Source organism: Melitaea cinxia, chromosome 10 (assembly GCF_905220565.1).
Source record: "Melitaea cinxia chromosome 10, ilMelCinx1.1, whole genome shotgun sequence".
NCBI lineage: Eukaryota > Metazoa > Arthropoda > Insecta > Lepidoptera > Nymphalidae > Melitaea > Melitaea cinxia.
In genome coordinates, this window is record NC_059403.1 from 1,993,883 (window position 1) to 2,011,805 (window position 17,923).

At 32.5% G+C, this 17,923-nt stretch overlaps 2 protein-coding genes across 2 annotated transcripts; one reads left to right on the forward strand and one right to left on the reverse strand.

The window, feature by feature from the left end:
- Positions 1-488: 488 nt before the first annotated feature.
- On the reverse strand, positions 489-7,244 carry LOC123656964 (zinc finger protein 681-like). The gene is made up of 8 exons (XM_045592571.1): positions 6,937-7,244; positions 6,695-6,824; positions 6,407-6,536; positions 5,695-5,837; positions 4,775-4,920; positions 3,559-3,760; positions 2,228-2,346; positions 489-1,029 (listed from the first exon to the last, which is right to left on the reverse strand). The coding sequence occupies exons 1-8, from the start codon at positions 7,023-7,025 to the stop codon at positions 888-890; spliced, it is 1,101 nt and encodes a 366-aa protein (XP_045448527.1). The 5' UTR covers positions 7,026-7,244; the 3' UTR covers positions 489-887.
- A 1,291-nt stretch (positions 7,245-8,535) lies between these two features.
- Positions 8,536-16,584, forward strand: LOC123656963 (zinc finger protein 287-like). The gene is made up of 10 exons (XM_045592570.1): positions 8,536-8,829; positions 9,231-9,360; positions 9,453-9,582; positions 9,688-9,884; positions 10,403-10,581; positions 11,684-11,879; positions 12,591-12,706; positions 13,797-14,056; positions 15,644-15,671; positions 15,939-16,584. The coding sequence occupies exons 1-10, from the start codon at positions 8,705-8,707 to the stop codon at positions 16,006-16,008; spliced, it is 1,431 nt and encodes a 476-aa protein (XP_045448526.1). The 5' UTR covers positions 8,536-8,704; the 3' UTR covers positions 16,009-16,584.
- Positions 16,585-17,923: the final 1,339 nt, after the last annotated feature.

Here is a 17,923-nt window from a genome sequence, read left to right on the forward strand (position 1 = left end):
GATGCCGTCCATAAAATACGTCACACGAAACTTTACCCTCCTCCTCCCTTTATCACCTTAACTAACCCTTTCAGCGACCTCCTAGCAAATATTACGTCACAAAATGTCAACCTTCCTCATAAATTATTTCTAGATATAATATATATAAATTTACACACATACATATATATATATATAATATATATATATATATTTTTTATGTCACTTGGTCGGCAAACAAGCGTACGGCTCACCTGATGGTAAGCGATTACCGTAGCTTATAGACACCTGCAACACCAGAAGCATCGCAAGCGCGTTGCCGACCCAATCCCCAATCCCCCAGGAGCTCTGGTCACCTTACTCACCAACAGGAACACAATACTGCTTGAAAACAGTATTATTTCGCTGTGATCTTCTGTAAGGTCGAGGTACTACCCCAGTCGGGCTGCTCCATATTTTGAGCAGGAAATTCCTGCTGTGCCCTACCTCAGTGAAAGACTTATATATATATATTCTAAGTTTGTATGAAACTGTGAATTACTCCATGACAACCATCGGCCTTAAAAAACTGTCAAGTTACAAAAAAAAAAAAATAAGAACTAAGAATGTCACTCTTATGTCATATCCTTTAAACTTGTACCTACATAATCCTACATACGTAATCGGAAAGGACTAGCGTCTGAGACACAGGCTAGGCCTAATTCAGACGCCAGTACGCATTGAATAAGTACGAGTGTGCAATTTTATGCGAAACTCAAATGTCTGTACATCACTTTTTGTTCAATAAAGATTTTTATTATTATTTTTTATATCTTGCCACACTAAGCAAAGCTTCCCTATTCCCTTATTTGCGAACGTATTTTCTGGACGACCCCTTATTGATGATTATAAATTAGTGTAAATTTAAGTTATCGATATACGATCGGTTCATTATCGCTAGATTTATTTTCGTTGTCATCTCCTAATTGACATTGCAGATAAGAAGGCAACCTTCCATGTCGTTCGCCTTTTATTTTATGAATTTTCCATCGGTGACCTTGTAATATCTTCCTGTGAACAACAACATTGTCGTTATAAAATTGCAGCTCAAATTAAATTGAACATGATTGACGTGTGACAGAAATTTTCAGTGTATTACAAAAGTTTTGTCACTTTTTTACAAACATGAGACAATTTAATAAACAAGATGCAAGAAAATAAAATTTATGATCTTTTATTTTCATTTTTACTTCAAAACATTGTGTTACTAAAATTAAAATATACACATATATCTTTTCCGAAAATCTTTTTTTTACATTTTACATACAATAGTAAACAGGGAAATATGTAAAACATGACGATAAAAGGGTTATAATAAGCGCGTTAAAGTTATTCGCGCCTATTATAAAGGTCGTTCATAAGAAGATGTAGAACCTGTATTAGAGTAGGTGGCAAACAATTTGAACATGTATTATGAATCTACCTATTTGAAATTGTTGTTTAAATTATTAATAACACCTCAACCACCCCAAAATACACTTTCACTGATTTTCGAAATAAAGTTCTTATTTTATTATTTGTTTTGGTTATAAGAAAATAGGGCTAGAGAAACAGAGGTAACAGTAACTCGGTAATTTGCCAATAAAAAAATTGAGTGTTCATTGCAGAAACTTCATGAGTTAGGCATGGTTTTTAAACTATGGGCCACCTAGGTCTACCTATGTTTTTTTTTTTACCACAGGTGCTTAAACTTAATCACAAAAAATTCGAATACACTATTTTTTGTTTTTAAGTATTTGAAAAAAAGAAGTAGTTGTGGCTAGAAATATTTTGCAGTGCGCGATAGTAAAATCGATTATCCAAGGTTATTTCCAGAGAAAATCAATCCGTTATTTATGAATTTGCAGCCGTAGTGCGCAAAAGTTTCACCAAAGACATCAAATTTCGTACTTAAATAAAAAATCCTAGACCATTGCAGATAGATTTTTTATTATATTTTTTTGAGTGGGCGCCGTGCCCCCTCGCCCACAAGCACCTGCGGGGTTATCCATTAATTACCGAAAATCCTGTATATATAGTAATAATATAAAGATGAAGATTTCTGTGACTGTTTGTTTGAACGCGCTAATGTCAGGAAATACTTGTTCGAATCGATTTTTTTATGTTGGATAGTCCATTTACCAACGCGGGGTATACGCTATATTCGCGGCTGAAACAAGGGGCAAGGGGAACACAGCTGGTAAAACATAATACAACATCTTAAACTTACTTGGTATTAAACTTCTTGAAACACACATCACATTCAACCGTGCCTTGCCTTAAATGTATGTCTCGAATGTGCCTTTTCATGTCATGTTGGTATGAAAAAGCCTTATCACAGTAAGAGCACTGGAAATAAATGGCATTTTATTAAGGATCGTTATATTATGTATTTATTAAAAAAAAAAAGTTTTTATATTATTAAAAACGAAAACGTAATATTTTGATAATTCTTAGTAGTAATGCTATAACAGTAGTTTTAAAAATTTCAGATCAGTTTTATTATTGCAATTTAGTCTCCTTCCTTCGCCTGTCGAGTGGGACTCCTATAAAAGGTTGTGCCACCTGGCAACTTGTGGTCACATTCTTTTATGTTATCGTTTATTTAAAACATATATAATCTGTCATCAACATCTCGGAAACAATCTTATGTGTAAAATTTTCGTGTCACAATGTTAGTTACCATACTCCTCCGAAACGGCTGGACCGATTTTTATGAAATTTTGTGTGCATAAACAAACAAGGCAAGGCAAAACAACGTTTACGGGGTCAGCTAGTAAATTAATATTATGCTAAAAATCCTTCATTTGGCATCAACAGGCAATGTGAATGGTCTCCGTTGAGTCGGAAACAACTTTACGTTTCAATAAAGTTAAGCGGTTTTGTACAATGGTATTAAGATGCAAATTAAGTCTAGAGCATTCGATAAACATATATTTTTGGGTCAAAAATTCATCCATTAGGATATACCATCATATGATATTTAAAAAAAAAAAACAGGAGTTTCTCAATACGATGATATATTTGAAGTAAAACTTCTTCACGCACGCTTGACTTTGGGAAATAAGTTTTTAATGGAAAGCTAGTGTTTCTCGTACGGTACCATTTCAATTACTTGAGAACAATTACCTACTGTGACGTTTCAAAATATTTTTGTCTTTTTCTCGTAAGAGACATTGAGCAGTGAAACATATCTATCTCTCTCTCTCTCTCGCTTTCTGCTCTTCTGTTTCACACGATTTCACTCTCCATAAAATCAAAAATAACTTTATTCAAATAGGCTTCAAAAACACATTCGAATCGTCGTTTCACAAATTAATATTATTAAATTTATCATTTTAAATTATTACTTTTAAAAGTAAAGGTACCACCGATTCGAAATGTAGATTTTGCAGAGAAGAATCGGCAAGAAACTCCGTAGTTACTCATTTGAAAATAATAAGTAAGATGTGTTTTGGTACATAGTTAGTAATATATATGTTAGTATATTTTTTCATACAACGGGCTTTATATCATTTTTAAGGAGTAAACTCTAAAAAATCACAAATACATCGATCATACCTTATATGGCCTAGTAGTACTATGTACGTGTCGCATATGCTTCGCGAGGTTACTCGAAGTAGTGGTAGATTTCGGACACTGAGTGCATTTGAAAGGCTTATCCGCCAAGTGTGTACGTTTGTGCACTTTTAACAGATCCATTGTACGGCCTTGGTATGGACACTGGTCGCATTTGAAAGGGAATATGTTTTCATGGATACCCCTAGAAATAAAAGTTAAGATTTAGGTGTCTCCTCTTACTCTATGATATATTAGTAAAGTTGGTGTTGCCAGGTATTTTGAACTGATTTAAAAAAAAAATATAAGGTTTTTTATTCGACTGTATTTTATTATGTGTTATTACCTCGTAGTTTTTTACGAAGTGTACCGACTTAGATTATTCTTTTTTTATCGGAAATTAGTGCTTGTCACGTGGTAGGTCTAGGTCATCTAGGTCTGACGAGTACATTTTGAGTTATCCCTAACAATGCCTGTTTAACTGTCTATTTACCGAATAACTCCGTTGTACCTGTTAATGGTCGATTTCTTTTTATTTTAAGAAGCAAAAGCATGGTCACTTTTAACGTGTATAATAAATCTTTGTATCTCTATCATATACTATAAAACTAAGTCCCCCGCCGCGTCAGTCTGTCTGTCTGTTCGTGATAAACTCAAAAAGTACTAAACGAATTTTTATGTGCTGTGTGGCTACGGCACTAAAGAATATAGCCACCCCCTTTCTTCCCGTGGATGTCGTAAGAGGCGATTAAGGGATAACAAGGTTCCACTACCACCTTGGAACTTAAGAAGCCGACCGATGGTGGAATAACCATCTAACCGCTGGCTTTGAAACACACAAGCCGAAGACGGGCAGCAGCGTCTTCGGTGCGACAAAGCCAGCCCAGCGGTCACCAACCCGCCTGCCCAGCGTGGTGACTATGGGCAACACACATGAGTTCGCACATTTTTGGCGCGAACTTGTGGAGGCCTATGTCCAGCAGTGGACTGCAATAGGCTGGAATGATGATGATGATAAGAGAGATTCCTGAGGGAGGTTAAGGTGTAATAAATTTTAACAAGTAAATTGATTGATGGAAGAAAACAATATAGTCGCGAAGTTATTTCATTTTTACAGCTCTAATGTCTATAGGAATATCTGCATTAGCTATATCCATCTTTTAAAAATGGCTATCTAACTTCAAACATTGCTGTTTTATATGGATTAAAAAAAACATACATGTGAACAAGGAGATTGGCATTTGAACGAGCAGTCTTTCCGCAGATATCACATAGAAATGTCTTTTTGTGACCATCTTCTGATTGTTCTTTCGGCCCTTCTGATATTGTTTTATTGCAACTTTTTAAATGAGTATTATACGAGACCTGTGAGAAATTTGAATCATTATAATTAGTTATTAGAATACTTAATAATAAATTATAATTAAAAAAAAATATATATCATTAATATACTAGTATGGATTACAGTTTGAAGAGTTAAAATTGTTTCAACATCATATTAAAATATTCTTTCAGCAACACATTTTCCTGTCTTAAAAACTGTCAAAAGCGTGAAATTTAAATAATCATTAAGTATTCCAAAAATTTTCCAGTTTTATTTTTTGAAGTAAAACTTCAAACTTGACTGAGACTTGAGACTTAGGGAGTAAGCTGGTGAATGCCTGACGAGACGGTTACGAAAAGTGTGATCGGACGAGGCAAACAGAAGTTGAGAGGGAGATATAAGTTAGTGAAGACAGAAAGAGAAAATTATGTTTTGTATATTAGTCGGGGCAATTAAAAAGAAGTTTTATTTCAGTCATGTAGTCTAAAGCACATTCGTTTTTTTTTTCAATTTTGTTTCCATTAGATCATTCTACAAAGTATTAAGAAATATTAAAAAAAAAAAAGATATTGGTATAGTCATTCTCAAGTTACAGCGTGAACAAGTAATTTAAATAATTAGATATTCAGCAATATTGCTGCAAAAATATACGTCAGAAAATAGTTAACAACCATAATTGGAGTGTATGTCAGTCTTATTTATAAAAATTTGTAGGCTTCTATAATTACTGATTTAAAACCTTCATAACTTGAAATGTAGCCGTTCAATCATTAATACTTTGGAGATAATATTTAAAGTACTTAATTATTTTGTACCATGTCAAAAAATTCTTTATTACATGTGGTGCATCCCCAGGTCTCAGAATTGTCTTCTGAAAATGTCGGAGATGGAATGTTGTATGAATCGTCACTTTCTTGTGTAAATTTTGTACTTACTTCACTGTTATTTATTTCTGACTCTGAAATTATGAAATATTCTTTTAAGACACAACATTCATAGGATTTCTCTTTCTATTTTAGAATAAATTAAAAAGTTTTGGTTGTGGGTACAGTCAGCTGTTACCTATATCACTAGCATTAAGTTGCTTACCTTAGCAACTGACGACTGTGTGTGTATGTTAAGGATATTTATTTATTTATTTATTTATTTTCTTTATTTAGGGATGGAAATTTGTATTTGTACAAATATTTCTTTCCAGTTTGGATGTCTGTCCTTGTGGGTATCCCTACCGTGCCTCGGAGAGCACGTTAAGCCGTCGGTCCCTTTTGTTATCATGTTATCAAGTGTAATAGAGATCATTACTCATAGTAGGAAATATATCCACCAACCCGCATTGGAACAACGTGGTGAATTAAGCTCTGATCCTTTTCTTACATATTATATTACTAATATAGTATTTTAAAAGAAGGGAAGTCTACTAATTATTTAATTTTAATGTAAAGTTGTATTTTACAAGAAAAATTAGTGATTTAAATAGTATAATAATACGTTTACTATTAGCTTACCTTACCTTACTTAAGAACTTACCTTTCTTAATCGAAAGTTCAATTAACATTTTGTTATTAGATTGGCACATATCCCTGAACAAAATACAACCGTTCAATAAATTGAGACAGTTCTGACATATATGTTTAGGTAAGTGGTCAGTTTTACTTATCTGCAATAAATATTATAATTAATACCATTTATCCCATTCAGTTGAGTTTCATAATTTCAGCATAAATTTTATATAAAAATAGTATAATAGGTAGATAGATAGTAAATAAAATAATAGATAGATAGTAATTTTTAAACTATAGTAGTATAACTACTTACAGATACACCGGAAAAATGTTTAATGTCTTCTGATATGTTAGGATGTGCTAAGTTATCAAAAATTGAAATCTCTCCTTTACTTGCATTGCATATTCTGCACATTTTTATGTCGATTTCTTGTATTAGATTCCTGGTAAACATAAATTAAAACACATAAATGTAATCACAAATACTTTAGAAATTATTACATTTTTAAAATATTAACATAATAAAGGCCGAAACAGTTCAAAGATGAAACTTACAATTTTTTAGTTTTTATTTTCTTTTTCTTTTTATTTTTTTGCAGAACACTTGCGAATAACATTGATTTTAGTAGTAATAAGGAAGTCATTGTATCACAAATATAAAAACTATTCAGTACAATTATTATGTAGGCGATAACGGTTGTGAGTTGTGATAATTTTACTACATAAAAAACATTGTTTTTAAAAAATATTAACACTCAAGCTGCGTCTGTTTTGCTGTCACTTTGACAATTACATTTGGTTTTGGATTTCAGGCCCCACAGAGCTTTGTTTTTAACCAACTTAAAAAAAAGAAGCGGTGCTCTTTTTTTATGTACGATACTTCAGAAGTTTTTTACTATTAGCATGTACAGTGAACGTACAACTGCTAAACGTACGTAAAAAATATCGGAATGAGTATTAATATCCTTATAAAATATTTACCAACTCTTGTTTTTCGAGTAAAATTATTACTTTATTATAACAGTGTTAAATTTAACAAACTTATTTAACATTATATAGGCTCAATGCTTCTTTAGGGTTGTCGATTTAGTAACAACTAAAATACATGTAAAATACTAATTTTGACACTTTAAAAAATTCAAATACATAGTTCCTACTATTCAGATCACGATCAAATTTAAATGGGACTACACGACAAGCATCAGCTTTCGATTAAAACAGATTCATCAAAATCATTACAACTAGCAAAAAGCTATGAAGTAACAAACATAAAAAATACAATTGAATTGAGAATCTTCTTCTTTTTTACAGTTAATATAGTAGGGTAATAAGGACATCATATTTAATGAGTGTAGATCCTGTAATGAGGGTCCGGAAATACACATATAGTATAATCACAAGCGTGAAATATCTGTATGGTCTATATATAAACATTTGTCATGATTGGGATTGAACCTGACTAGCACAATGCACACTAGCCACTTATAGCGAACACGACACCAAAGTGTTGTCAAATATCTGACCATGGTTTAAATGTTTAGTTAATCTAATTAAAAAGTGAATTAGGTCCGTTTGAGTTAGTTGGTTTCTTTTTTACTTTTTTATGAAAAAGGTTTCATGAATGGCGATTTTACTTTTACATTTGTATAACTAAGAATATAAATTGTTAAGGAATGTTTTCAACGATTTGGTAGTAGAACTGACCAATGTATTTTTAAAAGCTTGAAAATGAATACAATACATTTTTATTAGGGTATTTTTTTTTTATTTAGAAATTATTCAATATTGTACATAATTACAATTTGTGTTGTGGGTTTCCTCTGGCTAAAAAATAGCAAGTGTCTTTTTGTCACTTGAATTAGAATACTAACATTGGTTAGGTACTTAAATTTAGCTATCGACAGAGAATAAAATATCGATAATTTTAACATCGAATAGTCGAAGGCTGTTGAACGATTGAATCTGTGACAGCACTAATATTTTTCTACTATAGTCTATAAGCATATTATTTTTCTCTATTCTATATGCTGCTACTGTCACTTGTAGATTGTAGGTAAAGGTATTTTCAATTTAATTTTAATGACAATATTATCGATTGCTTTATATTATTTTATAAATAAACAATGACATTACATTTCAATAAAATTGTTTCCGGTAAAAATTAAAATATCTATAGAATAGCATAGAATTTTTAGCAACAATGATTATACATATATGCAAAGGAATTTACTAATGAAGTTTGTGCTGGTGCTGCGAAATCAAATTTATACATGTACATAAAATATAATAATAATTCCATAAATATACCAACACTTAAGCAGACATGGCTGTTTATTTAACGAAAACAATGATGTCTAGATTAAATAAAGTTACTTATCCAAGTACGAGTTCAATAGAGGATGAATTTAATAATTATAACGATCAATGGGAAAAACTTATGATGGACAGGTAAATTTACAGTAAACATTTAAAATTTAATTAGCTCTTAACCTACTAGTATGGTCTAATGACTACACAAACTTTAAAAATACTTATTAAAATACAGGCTTTTGTTTTTTATTATTATTATTTTTTTTTAAAACAATAAAGCACGACATTTATAACATACCTTCAAGCAACGTTTTTCTATGTTATATGCAGCTACATAAGTACCTGTGCATAAAAAAAATCTGTAATATTCTTTTGTTTAGTTTCAAAAGTGATCTCTTGTTCATTCAGTTAGAATATGTTACATAACAAGACATTGCTGAAATAATCATCGCTAATCTATTACAAATATGAGCAAAGCTATAAGTTACTGCAATGAATAAAATCAAATGTATGTTTGTAGTATTATTTATGATTTTTAGTAAAATAGGTGTAAAATTGTCAAAGGAAATGATCTGTAGAGTTTGTGCAAGAAATGGCTGTACACCTTTGACCACTAAAATAAATGATTGGGATATCATGGGAGCTATACGTAGCATAACTAATATAACTGTAAGTTAACAAAAATACCATTATTACGATTTAACATACTTAAAATAATGATATATTTTAGTCAACTTATGTTCATTTAAATTTTTTTGCAGATAAACGTAGATGACTCATTACCGAAATATATATGCAATGAGTGTCTTGAATCATTGAGGATTGCGATGAGATTTAAGAAAAATTGTGAAGTATCAGATAAAAAATTTAGGAAAATATTAAATCCTATGGGTAATTTTACATATTTATATATTTATTACCAACTTTTATTAAATTTAAAATAAATTTAAATTTTTGTAAGAAGTCAAATAATATAGTATCCTTAAATGGTTATAGGTGACCCTTTATTGCACTCATATCCATATTCAAAACATGATTTTCAATTAATATTACATCAGATGAAATTGAAAAGAATGGAAACTGAACAAAAAGCGGAGAAGGAAAGGAGAAGAAGAGAAAGACTGATCCAAAAGAAAGACCCTAAAACGAAGGAATTTAAGTGCTCACCATGCGATATGACATTTCTGAATAAGGTAAACTTACAATTATTTACATGGAAAAGTCATTTTATGTATAGCATTATAAAGAGGAGAGTGTTATTTCTTTTTTCTTTTTTTAATTTAATATATTGTAATCAATTATATTATTTCTCGTGATAGTAAGCGATTACCGTAGCTAACTATTAACTGAGGTAGGGCACAGCAGGAATTTCCTGCTCAAAATATGGAGCAGCTCGACTGGGGTAGTACCTCGATCTTACAGAAGACCACAGCTAAATAATGCTGTTTTCAAGCAGTATTGTGTTCCTGTTGGTGAGTAAGGTGACCAGAGCTCGTGGGGGGGATTGGGGATTGGGTCGGCAACGCGCTTGCGATGTTTCTGGTGTCGCAGACGTCTATAAGCTACGGTAATCGCTTACCATCAGGTGAGCCGTACGCTTGTTTGTCGACCTAGTGACATAAAAAAAAGCTAACTGTAAGCGTCGTCGACTGCCCCCACCCCGGAAGCCTAGAGAGGGTAGTGACACGAGTGAAGGTAAGGCCCGGCGCAGGAGAAGCTGGCGGCGCACCGGCGCGAGCGGCAGTGCGCGCGGCGCGCGTGCGACGTGTGCGGCCAGCTGGTGCGCAGCATCGCGCAGCACATGCGCCACAGCCACGAGCGCGGCGCGCTGCACAAGTGCCCCACGTGCGGCAAGGAGTTCCCCATCGTGGCGCGCCTCAAGAACCACATGTGAGGAATCGCTTGCCTTTCATTTCACTTCACACGAGATTTGAAGTACTCGTATTTACTTAGTTTGAAATTTTTATAGTTAAAAAATCGATCACATCAAGTTATTTAATTTACTTGTTTATCTGAAGTAATCCCATTGTACTTTACTGTCTGTAACTATCTTTATGCTTTGTTTGTAATGAAGTACTCGTATTTCCTTAGTTTGAAAATTTTATAGTTAAAAAATCGATCCATCGAGTTATTTAATTTACTTGTTTATCTGAAGTAATCCCATTGTACTTTACTGTCTGTAACTATCTTTATGCTTTGTTTGTAATATATTTGTGATGTACAATAAAGTATAAAATAAGTAAATAAATAAAAATAAATAAATATCGCGACAGCTTTTATATCATATAACATATAAACTATATAATGACTTTATAAGTAAATAGTAAAAGTTTTAAAGTAAATATTAATTTTTTTTCGTTTTAACTCATTCAAATAAAAGCTTATTTTTTTTGAAAAGGTCTTTTACTTTCAATTTATTTTTGACTTTTTAGTTAATGCTAGAAAGTTTCTCAATTTATTATTTAAACAAAAACTGTTATTATAGCTGAACTAAAATAGTTACTGACTGACGTAACTTTATTCGAATTATTCTTTACAACCCCTTTGATTTGATACCCATATTGTAGAAGTGCATTAAAAATAACAAGTCCGCCATCTTAGATATGCCGCCATGTTGGATTTAGAATGACGTCACAAAGTTAACCATGTATTGTCATCCAAATTGAACTTGTATACAAAATTTCAGTTCAATTGGTTGAAGATATCTGCTTCAAAATTGAGTTGCAAGATTTCATCCGAACTTACATACAATCATGCAAGTTAAATAAAAGCTTGTAAATAATGCACAATGAGGCGGCCTTATCGCTCGGTAGCAATTTCTTCCAGGCAACTTTAGGGTTAGGGTTAAGAGAAAGAAAAGCAATAAGTATAGGGGTGTATAATAAACATATATCAAACAAAATAAGATACATGATGCTTATGAAGTACTTCCAATGCAAGTTATTACTTTTTGTATATTTTATGTTCTTGATGAGTTTATTATTGTTTGAAGGTTAGTCCACACAAACACATTCAACTTCTTCTGCGACCTGTGTCCATACAAATGCAAGCACAAGTACTACCTGGTGATGCACATGCGCACACATACGGGCGAGAAGCCCTACAAGTGCGCCGAGTGTCCCGCTACCTTCGTCAATCCCTCAAATCTGAACAAACACAAGCTCACGCATCAAGAGAAACAGTTTAAGGTATATTATGAATGAGTTGCTCAATTTTGTTATAATATTTAAATTATAAAAAAAAAACCGACTTAAATTTACATCAGGTAGTCAAAAATAATTAATTGAGTACGCATTATTAGAGATAACTCAACAGACACGCATTAGCTTTCGATTATAAAAAGAATTATCAAAATCGGTTCATCCAGTAAAAAGTAAATAAGATATGAGGTAAATAAGATAAAAAAATAATCAAATTGACAACCTCCTCCTTTTTTTAAAGTTAAAGCATGTTAGAAACGGATATCAAAATTTTTCTTCATTTAAATTATTTTTCACTCTTCGTTTTCTCTTTAAACCTCTGTAAATAAGCCGACATGAAAAATTGTATACGCTAATATCTGTGAATAAAGTTAGCAGGCCCTGAAATATCAAACATATTAAACAATCTACTCACATAATACATAATAATCATAAAAGAAATGTAAAAGCAGTGAAAGGTTTTACCTAGGCACTGCAACACAGCTGTTGGTAAAGTAAATAAAATAAATAAACGTCTTACACTCAATGGTTTCCACTAGGAATTGCTCCATGTGTCTGGAAACACAGAATACATAAGCACACATGCCCAGACTACGCAACAACTGTATGGCCAATACAAATGTATGCCATATTAACCGCCAGCGAAACAGGCATAAGCCAGTGCTGTGATTGCGCTAATAAATAATGGTGACTGTCCAGTGCATGCTGTGCGACAAGGCGTTCCGCACGGGCACGGCGCTGTGGGAGCACCACGACGCCAAGCACATGAACATCAAGCACACCTGCTCCTACTGCGGGCGGAACTTCTGCTACAAGTGGGCTACCTGCTTTATTTACGCTTAGCGTTTTGGACTAAAACTTTTTTACGCACGCTTGACTTGGTAGTAAGCTGGTGAATGCGCGACGAGAGCGTTACGAAAAGTGTGTTTGGGCGAGGCGAACGGATGTTGAGAGGGCGATATAAGTTAGATGGAGCTAAAGAACTACTTCAGAAGCTACTTCAGTTGTGTGGTCTAAATCACACTCGTTCTTTTTATACAACTATGATGTGATGATGATGATCATGAGAGATGAGTGATTTTTATACAACTAGGTCGTCAAACAAACGTGCTTCTTACATTATGGTAAGCGATTACTGCCTATAAACCTCTGCTATAGCAGAAGCATCGCAAGCAGGTTGTCGACCCTACCCCCAATCCCCTCCCAGGAGCTCTGACCACCTTACTCACCAACAGGAACACAACACGCTAGAAACTAGTATTATTTAGCTGTGATGTTCTGTAAGGTCGAGGTATTTCCCCAGTCTGGCTGCTCTAGATTTTGAGCAGGCTATTTCCTCCTGTGCCCTATCTCAGTTAGTGTGCTTAGTGCTAGGCATTTTGGTGCTGAAAACAGTATTTTGTATGCTATGTTTTTGTTCAGCAGTAAAATATCTAATGTATTGAAAACAGTAAAATTGAGAACCCAAGCGAGGAGTGAGCTCGTGTAATAAATTATTGTTATTAAAAATAACTTTATTTTTTGATTGATTTTTGGGAGTATGAAGAATCACGTCGGGGTCACCAGTTTGGAAGCATGAGGAAAAGGGAGGATCCTCCAACCAGACGGGTGTTGTGTCTGGCGGGCTAACGCCCCGACGGTTGTTGTCGGGATCTTGTATATATACTTAATCACTTTGAAAACTCTGATAGCGCGATGTAGCATACGTCAGTTTTCTCTAATTACGTAGTTTGTAGCCGTTCGTATTTCGCGCGATAGATGTCGCCACAGATTAATTTACTCTGTAACTTTCTATTACTGGGCACGGGACTTTTTCGTTTCTTTTAGCTTTACTGAATATTAATTTAATTCATAGAGTTAAGCAGACGTCTTAGGTATTTGTTAAAATATGATATCAATTAACAGATCAGACCTACGGAAGCACGAGATACGTAACCACAACCGCGTGAAGCGCGATTACATCGGCGGGGAACCGACGTACAAGCAAGTCGAAAGACTTCAACGGATGCAGGAAGATAACGAAGCTATGGAGAAATGGCGGCAACAGCAGATCGTGGTCACGCAACCACAGCAAGCGACCTTCATTGATCAGACAAAAGACTTCATACAAACAACCCATCCAATGTATGTCTCTGATGTAACGGGGATCATACAACAACCTATTGGTATGTGTCTTCTGAAATATTATTTTAATTTGTTATAAAAACTTATTACAAACTCCAAATCTCCAAATTAACATCCTCCCCCCTCTCATTTCTCTCTTTCTCTTATGCATTGTGATTTAAAACAAGATACAACCGATTAGTGTGAATCTTGTCTTGATCTTGAAATGTATCTGATATGTCTCATATGTGGTTGAGAATTATGGAGCGGCCAATATGATTATAATAAAAAATATATATATTTGTGTCTACATATTTATATCCTACATAAGGACTTTAATTATAAGTATAATAAGTATAATGATAATGAAATGAAATGAAATGATATGAAATGAAATGATATGCATATATTATAAACATTTATTCAGGAGAAAATCTTAGGTTGATTTGTTTATTTAATTTTAAAGCCCGCTCTCTAACTTTATCTTCCGGAGTTTGTAAACAACGTCTGTCCATCTCTGTTTCAAGGCTTATTGTTAGAATATCTCCTTAAAATATATATTTGAATGAACCGACATAAGCACTATTTCTCTAAGCTCTTTAATGTCTGTTTTTCGTGGTCGGCGTATTATGTAAATGGACATGAAAAAGTTCGGCCCTAAAAGGGTCGGTAATGGATATTTGTGTTGGCGTCGTTAAAATAAATTGCCCTTCGATTTTATAAGTAATATAATTTAAGAGGTTATTGAAATGAGAATACTTATTATTAATATGAATAATTATTACTAACTAGCTGACCCGGCGAACTTCGTATCGCCTAACAGTCGATTCTTTAATTTTATTAATTTTTTTTTAGAATTTTTCTCTCCGTAAGAACCATCCTGGTACTTCAAGGAATATTTTAAAAAAAGAATTAGCGAAATCGGTCCAACCGTTCTCGAGTTTTGCGCTTAGCAACACATTCAGCGACTGATTTTTATATTATAGATATAATATAAATTTTAGATATTGGTAACTGTTATATATATAATAAAACTAACCTGTCGATGTTTGTGCAGTTACACCTGTTATGTCAGGATTTTTATGATCGAAATAGAAGCTAGAAATAATTTGTTTCTGAAAATTTGTCTGTCTGTCTGTCTATGTGTGTGTCTGAGTTTGTTCCGGCATCGTGCAAATTCTTTTTCATGAAATTGGGTATTGTTTTACAATTGTGAATTTATAATCTAGTACAGTTGTCATCTTAAGTCTAATTTAAAACCTGGTATAGGCGTCCTCTAGAAAATTATAGTGACGTCATAATATTGTTTTGTATACACAATTATTTTGTCAACGCGGGTTGTCTAGTTTTAACGTATTGATTGTATTTTAACAATTATTTATTTAGATCCATTTTTCGAGAGCATTTTACATTTTATATCAAAATAAATAAGTTATTTTATTATGAATTTATTTTAAACCAGGCTATTAGTATCTAATTATGTGAATAATATATTTGTTGAATATTTCTCAACGAGATCATATTACGAATGATGGATTAGGGTAATGTTCGAAACAAACGATTTTGCACTTCAATTATTATGAAAGAACTTTGCTAATATTTTTAATCTTTAAATCTTTTATTAAACTAACAACACTTTTCTCTTCCAGCCCAGCAGCAAACTGTTCAGCTAACTTTGTAAGTAATTTAAGTTTTTTGAAACTTGCTAGGAAAAAAGTAAGAATAAAACGATTGCCGTTCAGTAGATAAATTCTTAGAGTGAAATTTATGAAATCTTTTTGATATTTGATTTTTATTTTTAAAAAAATATTTTTATGCAATTAAAAAATAATAATTGTACACTAAATTACTAATTTAAATGTCAGTTAGTCACTATTTAAATCCTTATTATTTATTTAAAATTTTATTCAACTTTTACAAGTACGAAAATAATCTTAATTACAGACCTGAGCTGACGTTGAAGAAAGATGAGGTGAAAATGTACGAAGCTCAACAAGGAATGGCGTATTTCTAAGTGACTATTAATCCAAGAAAGTTCCAGAAAATTATCAAATGTAATAATCTTGTGCCATTTTCAAATTGTACGAATGAATTTTTATAATGTAATTAATTTGGTTGTTAAATGTTTTTGTACTTATTTTATCTGTGTTTCTACACACACTAGTGCAATGTTAATTCTAAAAGGAAGTTTGGGGCGAATAGGACATGTCATAAAAGTTGGAATAAAATTTTTATTTCGTGTCCAAATACCGTAGCAGTCGATAAACATGAGACAGACTTATGTTTATGTCTTTTTCCTATTTGTTAGGGTTACATTAATATAAAACGAAGAGTATAGTGGTTCTCTTTTCACGCACAAAATTTTTCAATTCTGTTTTTTGAACTTGAAATGGCGCGTTTTACTAGCAATTAATTTTTGAATGTTATTGTTTTAGAAACGAGAAACGATACTGATTGAAATATTTTAAGAATGTTTTTTTAAAAATCGTTGTTATGTTCTAATAACCTGAAATTAGTTTTTATTCTATATATTTATGCCATATATATGGAAAGGCCAGAATGGAAAGATTGGATTTGGTCTTTGCCACCTCCAGGTGAACGGAGACGCAAAAGTGGAACAAAAAAAAAATTACGAATAATTAAAGAAATATTGTCTTGTCCGAATGAACGCTTTATATATATATATATATATATATATATATATATATATATATATATATATATATATATATATATATATATATATATATATATATATATATATATATATATATGCTATAAGTGATTTTTAAATGAGAAATGAGAAAATATTATTGTAATGTACACTGCTCAGTAGTAGTAAGTTAGGGTGTGTAAAACTTTTAGTACTTATATCTACGAAGCGTTGTAAAAATTATTTTAATGGAAACAATAAAGGTAAACCTACATAATTCACAAGACGGTTTTATTTTGTGACGTACTTCAACTATTATTATAATTTTCTATTATTTATTTTTGTTTATTTGAACCCCATTCATATGGCAATTAAAAGAATAATCGAGGAGGTATTTTTTTAAAGGAATCATAGTGAATTTGACTACTTGGAGAATGAGGCCGATGTCCGGCAGTTTGATATTCCAATCTGAATCATATTTCAGATTTACCTATTAAGTATTATAACCGATTTAATGTCTTTTCAACCGAGTGTAATAAAATGTTAACGCCTAAAATATGTTTTCCCTATTAAAAAAAAAAAAATTTATCAAAAATGAGTTTACTTATAACTTTATAAATTTATAAAATAAAAATATAAACATTTAATGTTATCTGGAATTTAGGAAAAGTAACTATTTTTGAAAATTACTACCTAAATTACATTTATTTACTTTTTCCCTTGTACGTTACGTAGATAATATAATAAAAATGCGCTTCTGTTAAAATATGATAAAACAACATATTTTAAAAACATTTGCTAGCGGTACTATTTCCCAGAACAATATTATTCCCGGTCATAGATCTGATTTTATAGGTGATTCGTTATTTATTACTTAGATACGACTTTTGAATGAGTTACCAGTAATATCGGATATACTCACTCCTAAAAACTTTTATCTTTTGAATTTTTTTAAATTTATTTTTCTCATATTTTTTGTAAGTCACTTGATTATGGAGTGTCCATAAACTACGTGGTCATTAGCCCTTCTTTAACCCCCTCTTCTATTTCCCTCTTTTTTATCTTGGGGAAAATCCTTCATGGACACCCTCCGGGAGTCAGACTCTTACTGAATAAAGACCATCCACGTGTGAACAGACCTCCGCCTATGTGAGGATAGATGGGGTCGCGTTAGCATGCACCACGTCGCCCAGGCGGCCGGCCCGAATGAAAACATCCGGGTCCCTGCACCCAGAGAGGGGCGGCCTCCACAAAACCACCCCTCCCGACGACGCGT

Coding starts and splice junctions, on each gene's coding strand:
- LOC123656963 (XM_045592570.1), top strand. CDS start 8,705: ATGGCTGTTTATTTAACGAAAACAATGATGTCTAGATTAAATAAAGTT. Junction 9,885..10,402: donor ATATGACATTTCTGAATAAG/GTAAACTTACAA, acceptor GGCCCGGCGCAG/GAGAAGCTGGCGGCGCACCG. Junction 15,672..15,938: donor CAAACTGTTCAGCTAACTTT/GTAAGTAATTTA, acceptor TCTTAATTACAG/ACCTGAGCTGACGTTGAAGA.
- LOC123656964 (XM_045592571.1), bottom strand. CDS start 7,025: ATGACTTCCTTATTACTACTAAAATCAATGTTATTCGCAAGTGTTCTG. Junction 6,537..6,694: donor AACATTTTTCCGGTGTATCT/GTAAGTAGTTAT, acceptor TATTTATTGCAG/ATAAGTAAAACTGACCACTT. Junction 1,030..2,227: donor TTCAAGAAGTTTAATACCAA/GTAAGTTTAAGA, acceptor TGTTGTTCACAG/GAAGATATTACAAGGTCACC.